Source organism: Centropristis striata, chromosome 22, assembly GCF_030273125.1.
Source record: "Centropristis striata isolate RG_2023a ecotype Rhode Island chromosome 22, C.striata_1.0, whole genome shotgun sequence".
Classification (NCBI taxonomy): domain Eukaryota; kingdom Metazoa; phylum Chordata; class Actinopteri; order Perciformes; family Serranidae; genus Centropristis; species Centropristis striata.
In genome coordinates this window covers 26,816,374-26,836,136 of record NC_081538.1, presented here as the reverse complement: position 1 = coordinate 26,836,136, position 19,763 = coordinate 26,816,374, and the positions used below count along the sequence as shown (strand labels likewise).

Sequence of the window (19,763 nt, the reverse complement as noted above, 5' to 3'; positions counted from 1 at the left end):
AATTGAGGATGCACACCTTTGTGCCAGCCACATACGAAATCTGAGGTCAGTCTGACGGTCAACGGTCAGCAAAATATGAACTAGACACACAAACAAACACACAGATACATACATACATACATACATACATACATACATACATACATACATAGATGCTAGATGTTTGTTTACTTTTGCTGCCAGACAGTTTTTTCAGGATTGTTAATTTATTTTTTTACAGTGAATAATACTAATTGTTTTTATCATTCCTGTATGTTGTCCTGTTTACCAGCTTTTACATACTTTTATATCCACCAGTAAACAAACCGACAGAAGGCCGAACACACCCGGGAATTGCAGTTATTGTTCTTTATATGCAAGATTATTTTGTTTGCTTTGGTTTTATATTTACAACATTAGATGATAATATATACAATATATTAAACACAGTCCACACACACACACACACACACACTTGGATGGAATATAATTGCAGCATCACTGTGTTTGTGGTTCATTATAGTTCATTTAGCACAAGGTGTGTGTGTGTGTGTGTGTGTGAGTGGGTGTTTCAGTGTGTGTGATCGCCCACTGTGTAGTGACTGCAGTGTGTTCAGCCTCACTAATAAGCCTCTCTCACACACACACACACACACACACACACACACCCACCCACCCACACACACACCCACACACCCACACACACACTCAGGGTGTTAGATGTTTGTTTATGGTCTGTTAATTAGCCCCGGACATGAGCAGGAGGCAGCAATACACACACACACACACACATACACACACACACATACACACACACACACACACACACACACACACACACACACACACACACACACACACACACACACGGAGCTAAATATAACTGTATTCCTCTCACACATTATTATTGATTAAACCCTCCTGTCCTTCAGCTCTGAGCAGCAGAGCGGCTGTAGGTAGACGTTTGTGTCCAGCCTAATAAAGCATCTGAAGAAAAATATTTTCCCCAAGAGGTCCTCTTCACATTTTCAAAGTATTCTTCCACATATGTTACTTTAATTGTGTTTTTTAAGGAATATATATACTACTGTAATACTGCTGAGAAATGATCGAAGAATATATCTGTTTGAAGGCGAAGTTAATGTCTCTCTTTGAAGGTTTTAATGTTCATATAATATTTAAAATATGTCTTTACTTTTGGTCCGATAAGCTGTGATTAACATTTCTGTCAGCATGATATCTCAACAGATTCTGGTGAAATCTGGTGTAAAGTTTAGTCACGTTTAAAGGAAGGAGTTCATATTTTGGAGCATTTCTAAACCTTCACAGGTTTATAGATTTTCAGTATTTTGTTGAATTTGTCCTGTGAGATGTAGCCTTGACTGTTGAATGTTTACTCTTGTTTATGATCCAACGGGGCAGCCAAAATAAAATCTTTAAGTTCCTAAAAAAGTCTTCACGGAGCAGTAACATCGCAATGGCAACTGATTCAAATGTTATCAGATGATTGAATGGGTGTTATTAGCAGTTATCAGCCCGTAAGTACAGGCACATAGGGCCCTGCTCCACCTGCAGGTAGGTGCAGTAGGTCCTTATCAGTCCTGTCTTTTATGACGCCTAACGGGTCCAGAATGGGCTGCTACACAGCAAATTGAGAAGAGTTGAATTCTTGGTGTTAAACTAGACATACACTAGAAGAGTTAATTAAACTCTGGATAGAGTTAATCCATCATTATTAACTCTCAGTCCATAAATAGTTGTTGTCAAAAGGAAGTGTCACTAAATCAAACCTGTAATTGTAAATGGTAACATATTAACTCTGAACTTCTTACTCTAAACTCTGATCCTGTATTTAACACCTCAAGTGTTAATGTCACCCCTAGAGGTACATCTCAACTTTTAACGGTTACACTGTTCAGTAAGTACATGAAGTATCTGATAATATATTATTTTTATTTTAATATTACTCTTTGGACACCCGGTCGTTTTGCAGTGGTGAGCCACGGTATCTTTACTCGTCACTACTAACCACCCGAACACCTGCTAAATTGCTAAATGAGCTAGCGGTTAGCTAGTGGTTAGCTAGCGGTTAGCATGCATGCTAGTCTCACTGTAACATAAAAAGTGAGTAACGGCAGTAAACGGTAGGTTTGGCTTGACATTTTGGCTGAGTGAGAGGAGAAATGCACTTTGTAACCACGGATATAAAACGTGATACGATGATGCTATGGTTCAGAGTTGCTAGCTAGCGTGCTAAAGTGGTGCTAACACTAGAAAGCCCTTCGTCCAAAGTCATTTCTACATTTTCCTTTTGTTGCAAATATAACACAGCTCTTGGTGAAGTATAATATAATTTTTGTCAGTAACAAACACACACTGAGTTAAACTTTAACTCCTAAAGAGTCAAATCTACACTAACTCAGTGTAAAGGTACCAACACTCGAAAAAGTGTTAAATTAACACTCTGAGGTGTGGACCCATATAGACACTTTAAAAGTGTTAAGATCAACTCTTACGGTGTTCATTTGGGTATGCTGATTTTACTTTGTAGTAATTATGAACAACTTGAACCATCTCCACCTGCCTGCAGGTGGAGCAGGTTGTTATGAGCCCATTCAGTTGTCTGATAACATTAGAAACAGGTAGCAACAGATGGTCAGGAGGTCAGGGGTGAAACAAGGCTGCAGACAGAAGAAGAATTACTTTGCAACTCCAGACTGAAGTGATGGAGGAGGAGAGCTGAGCGTCAGCGTGAGTCAAATATCAAATGAGAGAAAGAGCGAGAGAGGTGACGCCAAAATAAAGAGAAAAGAGAGAAAGAGCGAGACAGGTAGAGAGGGGGAGAGAACAATGAGATGATTTATGGCTCCTTGTATTCTAATGAACTCTATGCAAACACGGTCTGCAGTAATAAATTATCCACTTTGAACCAAAACACTGCAGAGAAAAATATACAGGCTGACAGCTTCACACACACATACAACACTGTGTGTGTGTGTGTCCTTGTCCTTCTGTCCTTGTGAGGACCAAATGTAAATGGAATAAAATATTTTTAAGCACTTCGTTGCCCCAGTTACACCACTGCTACCTATAAGCAGATGTGACACGGTGTAATGTAAAGCCAGAGACTCTCTGTAACAAACCGAATCTCTTTTTGTTATTTTCATAATAAAGCATTTTAAGTTCTTGAAGTTCTCGGCATCACGAACAGAATCCAAATCTGTCTGAAGTCGAGAGTGCTCGTTTATCAAAGAAGCAGGTTTATTAAGATGAGCCGAGACGGAAAAGCGTGAAGCATGAAGGCTGAGTGTTTTTGTTGCAGAGATGAGAACAGGAAGGTCACAAAGCGAGCTAACGAATGTGCACACATGGAGAAATCACTCATAGGTGTTCAACTCTTTGTCACAAATGATCCATCGACTCAAACAGACCTTCTATTTCTTCATATTTTGAGCTAATTAACCCTCTGGAGTCTCCAAAAGCACCAAAGCATGGCTTCTTCATCACATCCAGACGTAAAAACAAAGCAGATCAAAAAAAAGACACAAAATGACTTAAAAAAAACACAAAATGACCAAAAAAAGACACAAATTGACCAAAAAAAGACAAAATGAGAAGACAGAATAACCAAAAAACCCCACAGAAGACACAAAATGACCAAAAAAGACACAAAAGGAGAAGACAGAATAACCAAAAAACCCCACAGAAGACACAAAATGACAAAAAAAGACACAAAAGGAGAAGAGAGAATAACCAAAAAAACCCACAGAAGACACAAAATAACTAAAAAAAGACACAACAGACACAAAATTACCAAAAAAGACACAAAATAACTAAAAAAGACAACAACAGACACAAAATTACCAAAAAGACACAAAATGACCAAGAAAAGACTTGAAAATGATTTAAAAATGGACAAAATAGCCCAAGACTCCATAGAGTTAAGCTAACTTTTCTTTGGATGACTTTAACTTTGGATGAAATATGACTTTACTACTCAGGAGCTGAAATCAGAAGATCCTTCCGGTTTTGAGGACGACTGCAGACAGATAAAGAAGACCCTGTCAGCTGCAGAAACAACAATAGAAGCTCTGAGACGGACATTGTTTCCAGTGGGCTGTGAAACAGATGTTCAGGTAGAAGGAGGCTGTCAGCTGTCTAAGCTTCTCATTTTCAAAGTGCACAAAACAAAGAGACAGTTATGGAAACATCAAGATTCCTTCGAAAACTCTCTGTACGTGCAAAGGTTGTCACGTCACATGATAAAAGAAGACATAAGAAGTTAAATAAATATCCAGGAAAGCTGACATAAGGACGTGGGCGGGGTTTGTAGGAACTGAGTGGAACCATTGATGTCATTTTTGTTAAATCCGTTGGTAAATATGTGACTGAGGTGAAACAATTCTTATGATTTCCAGACTGAGCGTTCTAAAAATAGCCCGTTATTATACATATACATATACATATACATATACATACGGTTCATGGTTGTAAAAAAGGCTGAGTTTCTGTGAATTTATGCTACAAAACCACTGACCTAGGTTTAGGGCAAAAAAGTTCTTGGTAAGGCGTTATAAAAGACAGTTTAAACAGTAAATAAATGTAAATGCTGGAAATGAAGTAGATATGAGGGTGATGTGAGCCACGGAAGTTACGTAAAAATGTAAGTTGCGTAAAATATGTGATTTCTAAACCGTGAGCCAGGTTATTATGTTACATAAAAAAAAGTTTCACAAAACATGAGCCACGGAAGTAAAGTAAAAAACTAAACGTAACTGATGCAAAAAAACGTGATTAACAAACTGTGAGCCACAGAAGTAACGTAAATAAAAACATTAGTTACGTTAAAAAAAATGGTTTCTTAAAACGTGAGCCACGAAAGCAACATAAAAAACATTAGGTTACAAAAAAACATGAGTTATGGAAAAGCATAAGTTACGGAAAATGAGAAGTTATGAAAAAACGTAAGTTACGGAAAAACATAAGTTACATTTTTTTTACGTAAAAAAACCTGATTTACAAACTGTGAGCCACGGAAGTAACGTAAAAAAATAATACGGAAAAACGTAAGTTACATTTAAAAAAACCTGATTCACAAACCGTGAGCCAAGGGAGTGAGGTAAAAAAAAACATTAGCTACGTAAAAATGTAACATACAAAGAAACGTAAGTTATGTAAAAAAGCGTGATTCACAAAACATGACGCACAAAAGTTATGTAAAATATGTTATTCACAAACAGCAAGCCACAGAAGTAACAAAAAAACGCAATTAACAAAATGTGAGCCACAAAAGTAACGGATGTTATGGAAAAATGTAAGTTACGAAAAAACAGAAGTTACAGAATTTTTGTATGTAAAAAAACACAAGGTAGTAAGCCAAGGTAGTAAGGTAAAAAAAAAAAAAACACAATTTACCCAAAAAAAAGCAAGATCCATAAAAATGTAAGTTACGTAAAAAGCGTGATTCACAAAACATGAGCCACAGAAGTTACGTAAAAAAATGGAAGTAACGTAAGAAGTCATTTACTATTGATTTAACACATTAAGCCCGTTCTCCCGGTTAAAGTTCACCGTTTGTTGGATCCATCCACCTCCCTCCCTCTCAGAGTGAAATATAAAACATTTATACTTCACATCGCCATCAATTATTACTGCAACGTCAGCATGATAGTGTTGATACAGTGATAGGACAGTCTTAAACGTGAATATGAGTCGTATTTTACTGCCTGTACAAACTCCCTGTATTAACCAGTCTCTGGTCCTGGTGCTGATCAGATCCGTTTCTGAGGTCTTCAGGTGGTTCAGGTTTCAGTGTGAGTGAAGACAATGCAGCTCGTCCACCGGGATTCTCACAAGAGCGCTGATCCAAGTACAGTGTGTGTGTGTGTGTGTGTGTGTGTGTGTGTGTGAAAACCCCTGACTCTGCTGTCAGCCAGCCAGAATACACACTGTGCTATTTCCTCCTGCATATGTTTGAATTAATGAGAGACAGAGAGAGAGAGAGAGAGAGAGAGAGAGAGAGAGAGAGAGGGGGCAATCAACAGATGAAGAGAGTAAATCTGTTTTCCTGAACCTCGTCCCAGTGTTTTCTTTGTCTCTTTTAATTAACAGTCAGCTGATAGAAATAAACTGACTCGCAAGCACGGTCTGTGTGTGTGTCTGTGTGTGTCTGTGTCTGTGTGTGTGTGTGTTTGTACTTCCTACATAGTGAGGACCAGAACACGATTTTAACCAACAGAGTGAGGACATTTTTGCAAAGTGAGGACTTCTTTAAAGGCGTTTTTGAGATTTCAGACTTTGTTTTAAGGGTTAAAGGTTACATGATAATGATAACTAGCTGAAACTGTATTGCGTGGTTACTAAACTAACTAAAATTATAGTGAAAATGTCCTTCGTTTTCGTCTTTATCAACTTTTTTCATACATAATGAAGATGGATAAGGCAAAGGTAATAAAGGCAAAATTTACTGTTACCTCTTTTAATCTCCCACCCAACAAATAGCCCATTACAAAAAACTTTCTTTATTTCCTGTCTGACCCATCTTCATTATGTATGAAAAAAGTTGACAAAGAGGAAAACGAAGGACATTTTCACTATAATTCTAGTTAGTTTTGTAGCCACAAAATACAGTTTCAGTTAGTTATCATTTTTTTTTTTAAAACTCTCATTTTTATTTCAGTTAACGAAAATGTTTTTTTCAATTCTAGTTTTCCTTATTTTGTTTCGTTTTCGTTAACTATAATAACCTTGTTCCCTAGCCCCTTACAAGAACCTAACTGTAACCTTTAACCCTAAAATAAAGTCTGAAATTTCAAAAAAGCCTTTAAAGAACTGAGGACCGGCCGAGATGTCCTCACTCTGTTGGTTAAAAACGTGTTCTGGTCCTCACTATGTAGGAAGTACAAGAACACACACACACACACACACACACACACACACACACACACACACACAGCAGCACATCCACCTGTCACCTTTATATAACCTACAATCAGCCGGGCAGAGCTGAGCCTCGGGGCAGGAAACCATATCTGACCTCCACACGTCTCCTCAGATATCATCTGTAATCTGTCACTTGGTCACAGAAGGCCATGAGTTGTTTATTACCTGCCCACATCACCAGTAAATAACACGCTAACATCATGTGGACACACCTGAACGTTCAGTTAGAGTTAAATCACAGAAGGCCGTTGGTCAATGGTTTTCTACCTTTACTCCACTACATTTAGCTGACAGTTATGGTTTCTTTTAAGTTAAACCACATGACACTATATAGTCGTTATAGTAGTTACTATAGTTTTCACTATAGTATAGTAGTTAAAATGAACCCATAAATCAGGGATCTCGAACTCAAATTACCTGGGGGCCACTGGAGGCAGTATCAGAATGACCAAAATAGACACAAAATGGCAGAAAAATAAAATTACTAAATTACTTTAAAAAAGACAAAATGACCAAAAAAAGACACAAAGTCACTAAAAAAAGACACAAAATGACCAAAAAAGACACAAAATGACCAAAAAAGACACAAAATTACAAAAAAGACACAAAATGACCAAAAAATACACAGAATTATATATATATAAAAATGACACAAAATTATTTTAAAAAAGGACACAAAATTACACAAAAAAAGACACAAAATGACCCAAAATGTAAGTAAAGGAACCTTCCACACACAACAGGGTAAAGTGCCATTCATTTAAAACCCACATTAAACTTTCATATCAAGGTGAGGGCCACAAAATACCATCACAAGGGCCACAATTGGCCCGCGTCCTGACTTTTCATTTAACACCACTTGCAGGTTTTCTCTTATACACTGAAATATCTACTAAAATCTCCAGACTTTCATGGTCCCCAGATGATGAAGCCTAATGACTTTGGTAATAAATTGATACAAGGAAACAAGATGGGACCCAGAACAGAACCTTGAGGTACGCCACAAGACAGAGCTGCAGGTGTAGATCATGAAACAAAGTTTCCAAAAGTTTTAAAGGGTTTTTTTTCTTATCATGTATTTTCATTCCAAGACTTCTTGTCCAAAGAGCTGCAGGACTTATAGATGTTATACATTACAGTGAAATAAAAGGACACAATAAGTAAAATGTAAAAAGAGTTATTCTGAAATTAGTAAGAAGAAACTTTTAGTCCCTAAAGTAGATTGTGTGGAGCCAGCATCTAGTGGCCATCTGTGGTAGTGCAGCTGGAGGCGCCTCCACTCTGGTAAACATCAGCTGTGTTTGTTTCAGTGTCTGAACTCATCTACTGTAAAGCTCCATCTGTGTCTCCCTCACAGCCTGTCTGCTCACATTTCAGTCCACATGTTCTCCATCTGTTCACCTGAGAACAGCAGCAGCACTCTGCACTCTGAACCTGTCAAAAACAACAGCATATTGTATATCCAACAATACGCGCACGCCACTTTTCATCACCAGTCTGATGTTCACATCATGTATATATAATGACTCCTGGGTGGAACTCTGCAGCCCGACGCAGATTACAGTGAGATGAAATCCCTCACACTGAGTCGGGAATATTAAACCAGAATAATGATCAGAGTTTGATATAATTCTTTACAATTTCACTCTTTAAGTTCTCAAATGATCCTGTTGTGTCTGATGGATGTGGACATAAAGACAAAAGATTAATGAAAACCTTGAAATCAACTTAAAACGGTCCCGCTAGGTTCGACTGTGTCCATCTGTTCGTCCACCACTTCGGTCCGGACTGAAATAACTAAAATAGATTTTAAGACTTTAAATTATCTGTCTACAGATATGCATGGTCCCCAGAGAATACACTAGCTGACTTTAATCCTCTGACATAACTAGAGATCTGTAGTTTTGAGTTAAATCTCTTGACATATAATTTGTTATAGATATCTACACTTCCTAACGGATGATTGACTGATTCATGGTCCCAAGAGGATAAATGTGACTTTGATTCTCTGACTTTTCCATTAGTGGCACATTGAGATAGTTTTGGGTTGTATTTGCTGCAGATATCCTGATGAATGTGATAATCTGTTAACTTTTCACTTAACGCCACTTGCAGATTTTCACTAACATACTAAAACCTGCAGACTTTCATGGTCCCCAGAGGATACATGTGACTTTAATCCTGACTTTTCCTCGAGTGGCACCTTGAGATCTGTAGTTTGAGTTACTCTCTTGAAATATAATTTGTTATAGATGTTTGTATGATCTAGATAATTTTGGTGACTTTTCATTAAGTTACTTGTCCAGAGAAGTATCTACTATAATACAAATTTTCATGGTCCCCAGAGGATAAATGTGACTTTAATCCTCTACCTTTTCCATTGGTGGCACCTTGGGATCGTTTAGTTTTAATTTAAATTTGGTGCAGATATCCAGATGAATTTGATAATCTTTTGACTTCTCATTAAACATCACTAGCAGGTTTACACTTATATACTAACATCTGCAGACTTTCATGGTCCCCAGAGGATAAATGTGACTTTAATCCTCTGCCTTTTGCTCAAGTAGCACCTGGTGGCACCAAGATGTGTTGTTTTGAGTTAAATCTCTTAAAATATAATGTGTTATAGATATCTTTACTTCCCAATACTGTGCTGACTTGTCATTAACTTACTTGTCCAGTGGAATATCTACTATAATCTACAGATTTTCATGGTCCCAAGAGGATAAATCTGACTGACTTTAATCCCCTGACTTTTCCTTGAGTATCACCTTGAGATAGTTGGATTTTGTGTTAAATCTGGTGCAGATATCCAGATGAATTTGATGATCTTCTGACTTTTATTGAAAGCCAGTTGCAGGTTTTCACTTATAAACTAAAATATCCACTAAAACCTACAGACTTTCATGGTCCCCAGATGATGAAGCCTAATGACTTTGGTAATGAATTGACACAAGGGAATGAGATGGGACCCAGAACAGAACCTTGAGGTACGCTTCAAGACAGAGCTGCGAGTGTAGATCATGAAACAAAGTTTCCAAAAGTTTTAAATGTTTTTTTTTCTTATCATGTATTTTCATTCCAAAAGACTTCTAGCTGTGCTTGTCCAAAGAGCTGCAGGACTTATAAATGTTGCAGTGAAATAAAAGAAAACAATAAGTAAAATGTAAAAAGAGCAAAAACACCCTGAAGCGTCTCATTTATAGCCAAAAACATGAGTCTATCCACAAATGTCTGTGTGGTCTGGGAGGGATATTCATGGTTTGGGCTCCTTATTTCCACTGCAAGGAAATCTTTATTTTCTATTCCACAGTACACACTGCTATGTGTGAGAGCAGTGGTTTCCAACAGTTTGGAGAAAGTCTATTTAAAAAAATAAAACTTTTTAACGGTGCAAAGGTCTCAAGTACAAAGTGAGAGAGTTTCAAGGTTTAGGAGCCACAGATTTAAAGGTCAGGCTCATGATCTTCTGACTTTTCATTTAACACCACTAGCAGGTTTTCACTTGAAATATCCAATAAAAGCTGCAGACTTTCATGCTCCCCGGAGGATGAAGCCTCCTGACTTTGGTCATAAACTGACTCTTCATCTCATCACTAATTGGTTAAATGTCTCGACGAACATTCCTGCAGCATAAAACTGCAATGAAATTATATACATGGTGAACTGGAATCAATTTCGCTTTTTAATCCAACAAACACCTGCAAAACTAAACTCCATCACTCTCAGCGTGTGTTACTGCCAATTAGCAAATGTTTGCATGCTGAAATGCTAAAGTAAGATGGTGAACATGTTAATCATTATACCTGCTAAACACTGCTGGTACCAAGCGAATAGAGTGATTAATTTGCTGCATATTTAACAGTTTTTCTGTTTCTGTCGACATCAAAAATACTACAATGACTCATCACCTGAAAATATCTTTTCTCTGACATTAAAGCTATATAACAGCTAGAACAAAATGTAGACAGACAGGGCTGAAAATATATTATTTACAAAGACAGAATAAGCCCGGTAACATCACACTGGAGATTACAATAATTCATCATGCCAGTTATGTAGATTCACACACTTTAGTGTTGGATTAAACTGGAATTTAACGCATCACGGATTGGCAACAATGTGTCAGTGGGAACCGATTGTTGTCCCCACATAATAATGAATACTTAGCGCACACACACACACACACACACACACACACACACACACACATAAACACACACACAGTCCATTGACAGCTCTGCCAATTACTTTAAACAGACTTCAGAATAAAAAGTTGCTTTCTGCTTTCCATTTAAACTCTTAGAAGTCGCTGATTATTGAAAGCATCAAACACACTCTCTCTGGCTTTGTGTGTGTGTGTGTGTGACAGAGAAATAAATGGCTCGGAGGATGAAATGGAGTGCAAAGCGTCAGACAAAACATTACTTTATCATTTTCCTTTCTTCTCTCTCTCTCCAGTAAACGAACAAAGCACGAGAACAAAGATGCACAAAAAGACAGAAACAAAAAGTAAAAGAGTCTGCAACTACATTCTTTTTATGAAATGTCCAATAATATTTATGAGTTAATATTGTGAAGAGCATCATGCAGCAGTCTGAAGCTTAACGTTGTTAGTTATTCAGTCTGCAGCAGCAGTAGCCTGCAGCCAACGTTCATCCAGACTCAGCAGAGAGAAATGTGAGTCACATCCTGAAGGAAATTAAATCAAAACGACACGTTCCTCAGTCAGCCGCAGGCGCCGCAATATTTACACTGAACCTTTTCATTTTCATCATCGAAATGAGTCCATACAGCACCATGATCACTGCACGGTTCCAGCTGAAGGGCCAGTTTCAGCCAGACACATTCCTCACTCACCTTCAGTTTGACTCAGACATGCAGATACTTTGGGCTTTTATTCGTGCAGGTTTTTGATATCTTTTTGACATTGATTCAGAGTATATGTTTTTTTTGATTGATTGTCAAAAATGCACCGTTTATCATAGAAAGAAACTGTAAAAACAGGCATTATCGTCAAAATGTGATCTTTCCAACGGTCTTTGAATGGATCAAAGGTTACAAATGTTTCCATTAGAAAAAGTGACTATAACTTGTGTTAAAATGTTGATATTTTTATATGCCATTTAAAATAAAGCGTTTGCACTAACCAGATCCTGTTAAAAACATTAAATTCTCCTCAGAGACACTGAAGACATGATTGATTCTGCTGAGACCAACGGTCACGTGACAAATATTCACTGAGAATCTGTTTACACAGAGCTGAGAGGAGAGGACAGGAGAGACTGTTTACACAGAGCAGAGAGGAGAGGACAGGAGAGGCTGGAAACATGACAATACTTCAATATGTACAATATGTGGAGAAAACTGTTCCGGTCATTTTGTGTCTTTTTTGGTAAGTTTGTGTCTTTTTGTGTAATTTTTACATAATTTGTGGGTTTTTTTTTTCTTATAATATGCTTATTTTTATTTTTATTTTATAATTTGCTTATAATATGTCATTTTTTAAAATCATTTTGTGTTTATGCCATTTTTATGTCATTTCTTGGTCATTCTGTGTCTTACTTTGTTTTTTTTTTTGTGCTTTTTGATCATTTTTACATATTTTTCTGTTCATTTTAGGTAATCTTTGGGGTAATTTTGTGTTTATTTTTGAGATATTACGTCTTTATTTTTGGTCCATTTGCATTGTTATTTGGTCATTTTGTATCTTTTATTGGTCATTTTACGTATTGCTTATATGTACCAATGTGTGGAGCAAACTTTTTTTCACATTATTTGTGATATTTGTGGGCACTTGGAAAAGTGTTTATATCTAAATTAAATTTTATTTAAATTTATAAAAAATAATTCACTTTTTTTTTTTTAAATGACTTCTGTCATTCTAACTGTGTTATTCTGCACAAAGACATGTTTGAATTGTTCCCACTTCTTGATTTCATAGAGCTGCAGGACTTATAGATTCATAGAGATTTTTATATATATTATAGTGAAATACAAGGACACAGTGAGGAAAATGTAAAAAGAGCAAAAAACACCAAGAAACAGTTTGTAGGGGATCAGAGGGTTAATTCCCACTGTATCATGGTGAAGGCAGAAACAATTTCATCAGTATAGCCAAACATATGAGTCTATCCACCATGGTCTGGGTGGTCTGGGTGGTCTGGGTGGGATTTTCAGGGTTTAAGCTCCTCATTTCCACTGTAAGGAAATCTTTATTTTCAATTCCACAGCACATACTGCTGTTTGTGGTTTCCAGCAGTTTGGAGAAAGCCTTTTCCAAATAAAAGTTTTTAAAGGTGCCCAAAGGTCTCAAGTACAAAGTGAGAGAGTTTCAAGGTTTAGGAGCCACAGATTTAAAGGTCAGTCTCCTTCAGTTTAAAGCCTGGAGGAACCAAAAAGCCCCGATCAGAAATCTACTGGTGGTACGGGGCTGCAGTAAATCTCTGATGTGGACGTGCAGAGCTCAGAGAGTCAAACCAAAGATCACAAATTGGATTCTGAATTTGATGGAGAGCCAGTATCAAAATCTGACTTACATGCAACCTTTGAAGACGTGATCTGAAGCTTTGCAGCAACATCACAAAGCAGTTTTTTATGATCTGGGGATGTGCTGGTGAAACAGGTAGCTACGGTTAATAAATTAATGATCATCTTCATGTCAACTTGAGACATGTTCAGCCTGAGTTTAGCATCATTCCTCAGCTGGAAAAATACTGAAACAAACTCAGAACTCCTCACTTTCTAGCCAGAGGGTAAACACATACAAGTCAACGAGATGGGACCCAGAACAGAACCTTGGGGCACGCCACAAGACAGAGCTGCAGGTGTAGATCATGAAACAAAGTTTCCAAAAGTTTGAAAGGTTTTTTTCCTTATCATGTATGAGGAAAAACACCACAGAAATATCCACCCACTGCCTGAATCTGATCCTGACATACATCAGCACCATAACAGAACATGATTCGTATCACAACACGGCCAATGTGTTAACCTGTTAACAACGGCGCCGAAATAAAGACCAAGAGGTTCCTGGATGTAGAGGCGTGTGCAGCGTGTCTCGGGCTTAACGAGGACTAATGCACTTGTGCAAATCCCTGAAGACAGGCTCCGAAATCTGCTAAAGAGCCTTCACAGAAGTGTGAAAGCTGTTTATGTGAGTGACCCGACTGTTTGAGCAGAGAGGAAGAAGTTGCACATATGTAACTCGAGCTGCAATCTGTTTGTGCAAATGCAAATGCACAACACGGCCATTAAAGGCCGTGTTGTGCATTTGTTTGACTATTTGAACAGGTTGTTGTAGTATATTTTATGCTACAAATGATGTTCCATATAATATAAGAGTTTTGTTTTACTAAAAGAAGCCTCACCCTGACCTTTGTTCAAGAAAAGTCCAATGCATAAAAACAGATTAAAAACATATCTTTTTTTCAACAGCATTCGGTTGAACTGTGTGTGTGGTTGTGGGAGTGGGTGTGCATGTGTAAGTAAGTAAGTGTGTATGTGGTGAATATGGCAAAGCTTGTCTACCTGCACTCTTCAAATAATTCATAATAGATTTTTTTAAATTGTTTGTTTTGTTTTGTTTTATTTGTAATTATGTATATCCGTTGTGAAGCACATTGAGTCTGCCTTGTGCATGAAATGCGCTCTATAAATAAAGTTGAATTGAATTGAAAATGCAGCCAGTCTCCAGGCAGGTTTAAACCAGAAAAAAGGGGCTGTAAGATCTGGGATATATCAGACAGAAGAGACGTTGGAATTTGGAAATAAACAAGTACAGATTGCATCGTTTTAAGGTTAAAAAAGAAGGTATAACAGCGTACGCATTCACCAGAGCGTGCTTTATAGGTGGAGCCGTGAGCTGAAACATTTGACTTCAATAACCTTACTCAAAGAGAGAAAAGCCTGAGAGAACACGGGGTCCATTGTACGGTGGCCCTGAAGTGCAAATCACAAGGGCAAATCAGAAAACACAACAACAAATATAAAAACACAACAGTGTTTTTTGATTTGTCGATGTATTTTTTGATTTGTTGTTGTAATTTATGTTTTGTTGTTGTGTTTTCTGATTTGCCGTTGTGATTTGCACTTCAGGGCCACCGTACCATTGGACTCGAGACATCTTTTTTTTTCAGCAGCCTTGAAATTGACAAAGTTCTCCTCCGCTCTACTAGGCAGTGTATTCTGAAGATTGATAATAAAGAAAACTAAAACTTTCGAACTTCGAATTGGTCTTTAATCCACTTTTCTCACTCAGAGAGGTAGTAAATGTATACTACATTGTTTTTCTGACACAATAAACCAAAACAAATGATGAAAAAGTGCCTAAATTTGTGAGATTGTGAGACATTGTGAGAAAAAAACAACAGGAGTTTGGAGCTTCAACACAAACAGAGCTGTTGTTTTAAAGTCACATTTGTAAAAAAAAAAAAAAAAAAAAAAAGCATCAGCAGTAAAAACTGAATGAACTGAATGTTGTGTGCTCTTTCTGTCTTTGTTCGTCTGTTTGTATCTCTTGTTCTCCGTCGCCCAACGTCGTCTCTGTTCTTTCTCTCCTTCACTTTGTTTCCTCGCCTCTTTGTCCCTCTCTCTCTCTCTCTCTCTCTCTCTCCGTCTCGTTGTCTTTGTCGTTTAAGCCCGGCTCTTCCTCTCCCTCATGCTCCCTCTTCTCTCTTTCTCTTTACTGACTGAAACCTTTAAATTTGCTTCTGCTTCATCGTGTTTGTCTGCTTGTCACGTATTCCATGTCGTACTGTAAAAACAGGATCATCTCCTCTGCTGTTGTTGTTGCCCGAGGACACACACACACACACACACACACACACACACACACACACAGCTCATTGGTGTTGCAGTTGAAGCTGTTTTGACTTCTGTCGCGTTCGGTCTGTTTACAACCGGATCATTTGCATCCGTTAAAGGAACAGTCTGCTTTTTTTCCGCCTCTATTTAAAGTCGGAGTACCAGGCGGCTGAATGTGAGAGTGATTTCACAGCAGCGGGTTCAGGCTCGCTGACAGCGGTGTGTTTCAGTCGCTGCCAGATGACATACTATCAACAAATTTAGCCGCTGCAGGTGTATCATTTCCTCTAAAAGCAGCATTTCTTGCCTCATGAACATTATTCAGAGCTCCGCGCTGCTGTTTTGACATGCCTACACATGAGGGGGAAGCAATGTTCGAGGCCTGAGCCGGAGCGGAGATGCATTCAAGAGCGATCAAGACGTCAGGAAAGGAAGGAGAGACGCCGAGAAAGAGAGCGCTCAGCGAGGTAAACAACTATTGTTTACTTCTGCCAGAGCTGCAGAATCCACATAAAGAGACGTTCTAATAATAATGTTGGGAAGTTTCTGAAATAAATCAGGATGAAAATGAGCAGAACAGCTTGTATTTTTATCAAGGTTTTCACCAAAACTGATTTGTGGAACTTTTCATAAAATTTTTGCTAAATATCTGTTGTACATTTCCAAAATATCCTGCCAGCAACTGGCGGCTGAGATAATAAGCTCACACAGATGTTGTGAAAGGGATCATTTGAATAACTCAGCTTCCTGCATTTGGCAAATGTTTGAGTGAGAAATGCAGATTTTTCTTTCACATGATTCAACAAAGTGATGAGTGGAAAGACACTCAGTGGAGCCGTTACTGGAACGCTACAGCAGGGACCGTAAAGTATTCTTAGACTTTTGACGGAGAGCCTCGTGATTCATTTGTTCCCCAAATTTTTGTTGCTGAGGAAAGAGAAGTTGTTGTTGTTGTTTAATGTAGAGAAGTGACTCTTCGCTAAGCTCCCTAGTCCCTACAACGGCCATTAGCCAACAACCACGAGAGGCCAGTCAAGCTTTAGGGTAAGAAAATAGTAGAAAAAGGAAAGGAAAGGAAAGGAAAGGAAAGGAAAGGAAAGGAAAGGAAAAGGAAGGCAAGAGAAGGTAAAGTAAGGCAAAGAAAGGAAAGAAAAAATAAAGAAAAAAAGAAAAGGAAAGGAAAGGAAAGGTAAAGTTAGGTGAGGTAAGGTCAGGCAAGGAAAGGACAGAAAAAGGAAGGAAAGGGAAGGAAGAAAAGGTAAGGAAAGGAAAAGAAAGGAAAGGAAAGGAGAGGAGAGGAGAGGAAGGTAAGCAAAGGAATGGAAATGTAAAGGAAGGCAAAGAAAGGAAAGAAAAATACAGAAAGGAAAGAAAAGGAATTGAGTGAAAAGAAAATAAACAAAAAAGAAGGAAAGGAGAGGAGAGGAAAGGAAAGGAAAGGAGAGGAGAGGAGAGGAGAGGAGAGGAGAGGAGAGGAGAGGAGAGGAGAAGAATGAAAATAAAAGAAAAGAAAAGGAAAGAAAAGGAAAGAGAAAGGAAAGGGAAGGCAAGAGAAGGTAAAGTAAGGCAAAGAAAGGACAGAAAAAATGAAGAAAGGAAAGGAAAGGAGAGGAGTGAAAATAAAGGAAACAAAAAGAAGGAAAGGAAAGGAAAGGAAAGGAAAGGAAATGACAGGAAAGGAAAGGAGAGGAAAGGCAAGGCAAGGAAAAAAGGGGAAGGCAAGAGAAGGTAAAGTAAGGCAAGGAAATGAGGAAAGGAAGCAAAAAATAAAGAAAAAAGAAAAGAAAAGAAAAGAAAGTAAAAGAAAAGAAAAGAAAGTAAAAGAAAAGAAAAGAAAAGAAAAGAAAGTAAAAGAAAAGAAAAGAAAAGAAAGGAACCGTGGAACGACTCAACAGGCTCTAAAGCCTCCAGTCCTTCGAGTGTCGGTGTGTTGAGCAGCGCAGCAGCAGCTCCACAACACAAAGTGACACACGCCACTTTCCTCGACTTTGAGCCGACAGACTGTCAGAACGCCACAGCAGCAACATTAACCACACAGACGGAGAAACACATTTACACACGGCCGACTTCAGATGGAAAAGGTATTATAGGTAATAACTTACGGTTATAAATGTTTCCCGCCTGCTGCTGATTGATCAACAGCTGATGGAGATTATACATCAAACCTGCTGCCTCGATGCTTTACTGCCTCTCTGCTGCTGCGTGAATTACAGCTTCAACAGAGTCTGAACAAGATGAAACCATTTTAATTCCATTCGATGTGTTCTCAACTCAGTTTCCACCAGCTGGAGTGAATCTGTTTGTATGATTTCATTGATTTTTTTGCTTAAAATTTGACCCGTTTTTGACCCGTACTGGTGGTGAATTCAGTCCAAGAGAACCAGAGGATGTTGACTTCATGATTTTTTTCAAACTTCTGACCTTTTGTCCAGGTCACAATCAGTATAAAATACTGTTTTTTTTGCAAATTTGACTCAAAATGGTCATGTTTTCCAAGCAAAACGAAAAAAATATTCATCCAAATCCAAATTTCCCCATGTTTTATGTACTTTCTGTCTTTGGAAAATGCTGCAATGTCAGAAGTTGAAATCCAAAAATCTAAAAGATACGTAGTAACTAGACCTTGTTCTAAAGGTTCATAATGAACCTCCAGTGGCTGAAACAACATTGGAGAAACTGTAGAATTAAAGATTTGAAGTTAACTTTATGTCATTAGGGCTTCAAACCCCAAATCGGATGGAAACTCTTTTGTTTTTGTGCCGATTTGCAATTTTTATTCAGAACTTTTTGCATGAATTTCCTGTGAAATTAGATTTCCAACAGTCGTCGTGTTTCCATCAGTGAATTTCTCTGCTCATTTTGCAGATTCTCATGAGAAAAGTTGATGGAAACACTAAAATTAGATTAAAACTTTCGAAAATGTGCATAAAAGTTTAATGCACCAAACAGGGGATGGAAACTTGAATGGAAATTTTTCTTAATAAGTTCTGACGTAGTGAACATTAACTCACATGACTGATCAGCTGTTTCCTCGTACATGAAAGAACATTTACAAGTCACAAAATGACAGAAAAAAACGAAATTACTTCAAAAAGACACAAAATGACCAAAAAAAGACACAAAAATGACCAAAAAAGACACAAAATGACAAAAAAGACACAAAAAGACACATAATGGCGAAAAAAAGACACAAAATGATGAAAAAAAGACACAAAATTATTAGAAAAAGTCACATAATTACTTAAAAAAAGACACAAAATGACAAAAAAATGACACAATTACTAAAAAAATAGACACAAAATGACAATAAAAAACAAAATTACTAAAAAAAGACACAAAATGACAAAAAAAGACACAAAATGACCCAAAAATACACAAAATATCACAATCCTGAGTTTTCATTATTCTCATTATTCTATTGGATTTCTTTGTGAAAATGCAAAAAAAGGGAGATTTCTCTGCTTGTTTTCACGTCTGAACCAGATCCAGATGAAAAGCTTTTATCGTCTGTTGGCGTGAACAACAGAACTCTCTGCTTGTGTCCAACTATTAGTGGATTAATGAGGTTAAATGTTCCTACCTGGTGGCAGATTTCATGCACGACCACCATGGTGAGCTCCATCTGATAGGACGACGACGACACCTCGGCGTCCAATAGGATCTTCTGCTCCACGAAGACGCTCAGCCCCCAGTTCTCCATGGCGGCGTACGGATGTTTGGGCACAGCCAACAAGTCTGAAAGGAACACACAACAACACATTATAGCTTTTCAACAGGCGCTGAATGTGTTCCTCCATTAATAACCCCCACAGTCAGCCTGGTCCACTCATATCCCAGCATTTAAATAAAAAGCTGACAGGATGACTGCTGGCATCAGAGCACATCCCATTTTGGGTTAAAATTAAACTCGTGAGTCATTTTAACAACCTGCCAAAGAATCCGTTTAAACCCACAACATGGATATATGGCGTCCTCAGACAGAACTCTGCATATATCTGAGAGGACAGAGGAGGACGAGGAAGAAGGGATCAAAGGAG

The 19,763-nt window shown here is 37.9% G+C and overlaps 1 protein-coding gene across 1 annotated transcript in view; it reads right to left on the bottom strand.

Annotated features, from left to right (window-relative positions):
• Positions 1-19,763, bottom strand: part of LOC131961113 (thyrotropin-releasing hormone-degrading ectoenzyme-like) — a 267,325-nt gene that overhangs the window by 101,229 nt on the left and 146,333 nt on the right. Inside the window, exon 5 of the mRNA XM_059326384.1 lies at positions 19,307-19,461. Coding sequence (XP_059182367.1) covers positions 19,307-19,461 — 155 coding nt within the window. The remainder of the gene's footprint in view (positions 1-19,306; positions 19,462-19,763) is intronic.